The sequence below is a fragment of the Stegastes partitus genome, unplaced genomic scaffold, assembly GCF_000690725.1.
Source record: "Stegastes partitus isolate 25-593 unplaced genomic scaffold, Stegastes_partitus-1.0.2 Scaffold553, whole genome shotgun sequence".
Taxonomy (NCBI): Eukaryota; Metazoa; Chordata; class Actinopteri; family Pomacentridae; genus Stegastes; species Stegastes partitus.
This window is the reverse complement of record NW_007578284.1, coordinates 297,364-300,611: the sequence shown is the minus strand read 5'-3', so window position 1 is coordinate 300,611 and position 3,248 is coordinate 297,364. Positions and strand designations below refer to the sequence as shown.

Sequence of the window (3,248 nt, the reverse complement as noted above, 5' to 3'; positions counted from 1 at the left end):
TGCAGCCCCTGTACAGACCAATATTTCCTAATTACATAACTAATCAATTAACGTGTAATGAGCTGTTTGGGGTTTCTCTGGGACAGAGCGGCCGGGTTGAATTAAGGCTATGAACACAAAACAAAACAAAAGCAGAACCACCAGAGAGATGTGTTGAACAACCAAAACAATTCACTAAACAACCATAAAGATAAATAAAATCAAAACAAAAAGATGTGCTAAACAACCAGAAAGAGATGCAAAATAACCACACAGAGACACTAAACCAGAAAGATACGCTAAAAAAAACAGATAAAGATGCTTAACAACTATGAAGAGATGAAAAACCACCAGAAAGAGTCACTAAACCAGGACGATAGGATACAAAATCACCACAAATAAACACAAAAGAACCTCAACATGATGCAAAACAACCAGATAGAGACACAATTAGATGTAAAACCACCGAACAGAGACGCTAAACAACCACCAAGAGACACAAAACCACCACAGGAGGAATGGGCAGCCCTTTACTTTTATGTTCAGTGTCTCATAATCTGTCCACACTCATCCATAAAAACAGCTTCTACAAACGGTCTCACAGCAGCTACAACTCCAGCTGCCTTTCTAAAGGAAACGTAAGACCTGCAGATTCCTTGAGTTCGTCCCAGTTTGGGTAAATCTAACGTTCACACAGAGAAACAACACCTGAGTCCATAAAGTCCTGAATAACCTCCAAAAAAACAAAGAGACGTGTAGCTGGAAAATGTTTTCACTCCCTTCATCTGTGTTCAGGAGAACATTCAGTCCTCAAACACACAAACACCACACAGGATTTATACGCCGAGGCCCAGCAGGATTTACGTTACCGTGTACATACAAACGTACAGGAGACGGTCTGAATGGAAACCAGCTGCAGCTCTGTAGACACCAGGTTAAGGGTTCACATGTACAAACACGGTTATATATATAAATACATATGTGGGTCCTCACTCCAGCCGAAGAACGGCGGCAGGCTCCACCCCAGCGAGTAGGCCCAGGCCGCCATCAGGATGAGCAGGGCCCGTTTCCGTGACAGCACGCCGATGGAGGTGAGGGGTCGCGTGATGACGAAGTAGCGGTCGACCGCGATCACCGTCAGCGTGATCATGGAGCAGATCCCGAAGAGAGCGCCGCAGAAGGCGTAGAGCTCGCAGCCTGCAGACGGACAGAGAGGAAGTGTCGGTATCTATCGAGGTATGGACCGACAGTCGTCAACAACAGCTTACACCCACGTACATCATGAGTTCCTAATGACTCCTACAGCTCTGAATGTTCTAGGAAGGAGTCATTGGAAACCCTGGTTCTTTGTCACAAAAACAATCATGTATTTTGGTTCTTTGAGAGATTTATTAAATCAAGAAATTCTCGTAGATTAATCGTATCAGCTGGACCTGCTTGAGTTCCTTGAAGACGTTTCATCCAAGAGGCTCCATCAGCTCTGACTGACTGGTTGGGAGTTCCACATCCTGATATCCTGACTCCTCATGACAGAACTAGTACAGCTGAACTAAACTTGTTGGCTTACTAACACAGACCTGTTTCTTCATCACAGCTCACAGGTTCTTGACGGGGTTTCAGTCAGGACTTTGGGGAAACCCTTAACTGTAGCCTGATTTAGCCATTTCTCCCACTTCTGATTTGTGTTTGGGGTCATTGTCTTGTTAGAACACCCAACTTCATCTAAGACCCAACCGTCAGACTCGAATGTGGCGTCCATCCTCCTTCATCGTTTCATTTGCTTTGTGTAAAAAGCCCCAGAGCAGGATGCTGCCACCGCCATGCTGGAGGGTACGTTTGGTGTTTCTGGGGTTTGAGGCATCACTTTCATTCCTCTAAATACACTCATACAGCTGCCCATAAAGGTGGACTCTACCTCTTCTCATGGAATGATTGGGACAATGCGATTCGTTCTTGATAGATAAAGTGTACATCTTCTCAAAACTTTATTGATTTCACAATATACATACAATACATATCACAATAAACATTAAACCACAGTTAACTTGTGCAAACTGTGTATTCAGGCTGAAACTAACTTGGGGCTATTGAACAGTAGGAGAAAGGGTTTGTTTCAGTTCAACCTTGGCTTTTTGAACAGGAAGCACATGTTCGAGGGGATTCCATGCATCAGAATGTCCAATATCACTCTTTAAATGTCACTAATGAGTCTGACCACCCCTGACATGGATCAATGTGTTAAGACGTGGTGGCGTTCTGTCCACCAGCTGGTTGATGGTGTCAGTGGGCAGGACGTCCCACTCTTCAGTCACATCCTGAAGTCAGAATTCATTCACCTGGTATCTGGGACTCAGTGTGTGATCACTGGACCTGGTCAGAAGTGATTACTGATGTGTAGAAATAGAAATACAAAGAGGAACGTGTCTGAAAACAAAAATCATTCCAGCTTGATGGTCATTGTGGCCAAATAGCTCAACTTTCCTCCAGGTGGCTTTCTCTTCACCCATCTGATCTCCTCTCTACTAACTGTCACATCTATCCTTCTATCCATTTACCTCCACAGCCTTCCTTCTATGTACCTACCTACAATGTTCTACCCACCTGTCCATCCATCCATCAGTAACTTCGTCACAGAGCGGCAGTGAATCAACACCTCCTCCACTCGCCCTTGTCTGTCTTCCTGTGCTCTCTGTGGGAGTTCAAACCCACTCCCTGTCATATTAAAACGACCTTGGAGCTTCACTCCAGAGAGACGGAGGAGGATCGACTCAAACACCTTCCTGTTTTCTCTCAGCTGGAATTCACGGATTCACACTTTGTGAGTAGGAACGGAGAGGAGACCTCGAAGGCTGAAGGTCGAGGGCGAGAAACGAGGACGGCGGGAGGACGAAGAGAAACTTCATCGCATCGCCGCCACAGGTCCGTTACATTCACACCTTCAGCTCCAGACGCAGCTCCACAGCTGTGACGCTTAAATGAACATCCTGTGGTCACTGATGGCACTGAAGCTGTTCTGACAACCCTCAGCTACAGAGCTACAGAATCTGATGCAACGCTGCATTATGGTAACAAAGCAGCACCAGAAATACTCCTTCATGTCAAAGTGAAACAGGTTTGTATAAAATAATATCAATTAATTTAAATATAAAATGTAAAATAACTGGCTGCATAAGCATTCAATCCCTTTAGAGGGACTCATCTAATTCAACTAGGGTGAGGGAAGTCACACAATTAGTGAAATGAAGGACAAGAAGCACGGCGGTGGCAGC

General features: G+C 45.0%; 1 protein-coding gene across 1 annotated transcript in view; it reads right to left on the bottom strand.

Annotated features, from left to right (window-relative positions):
• The window catches only part of opn4a (opsin 4a (melanopsin)), a 12,523-nt gene that overhangs the window by 8,336 nt on the left and 939 nt on the right, over positions 1 to 3,248 (bottom strand). Inside the window, exon 2 of the mRNA XM_008288334.1 lies at positions 973 to 1,176. Coding sequence (XP_008286556.1) covers positions 973 to 1,176 — 204 coding nt within the window. The remainder of the gene's footprint in view (positions 1 to 972; positions 1,177 to 3,248) is intronic.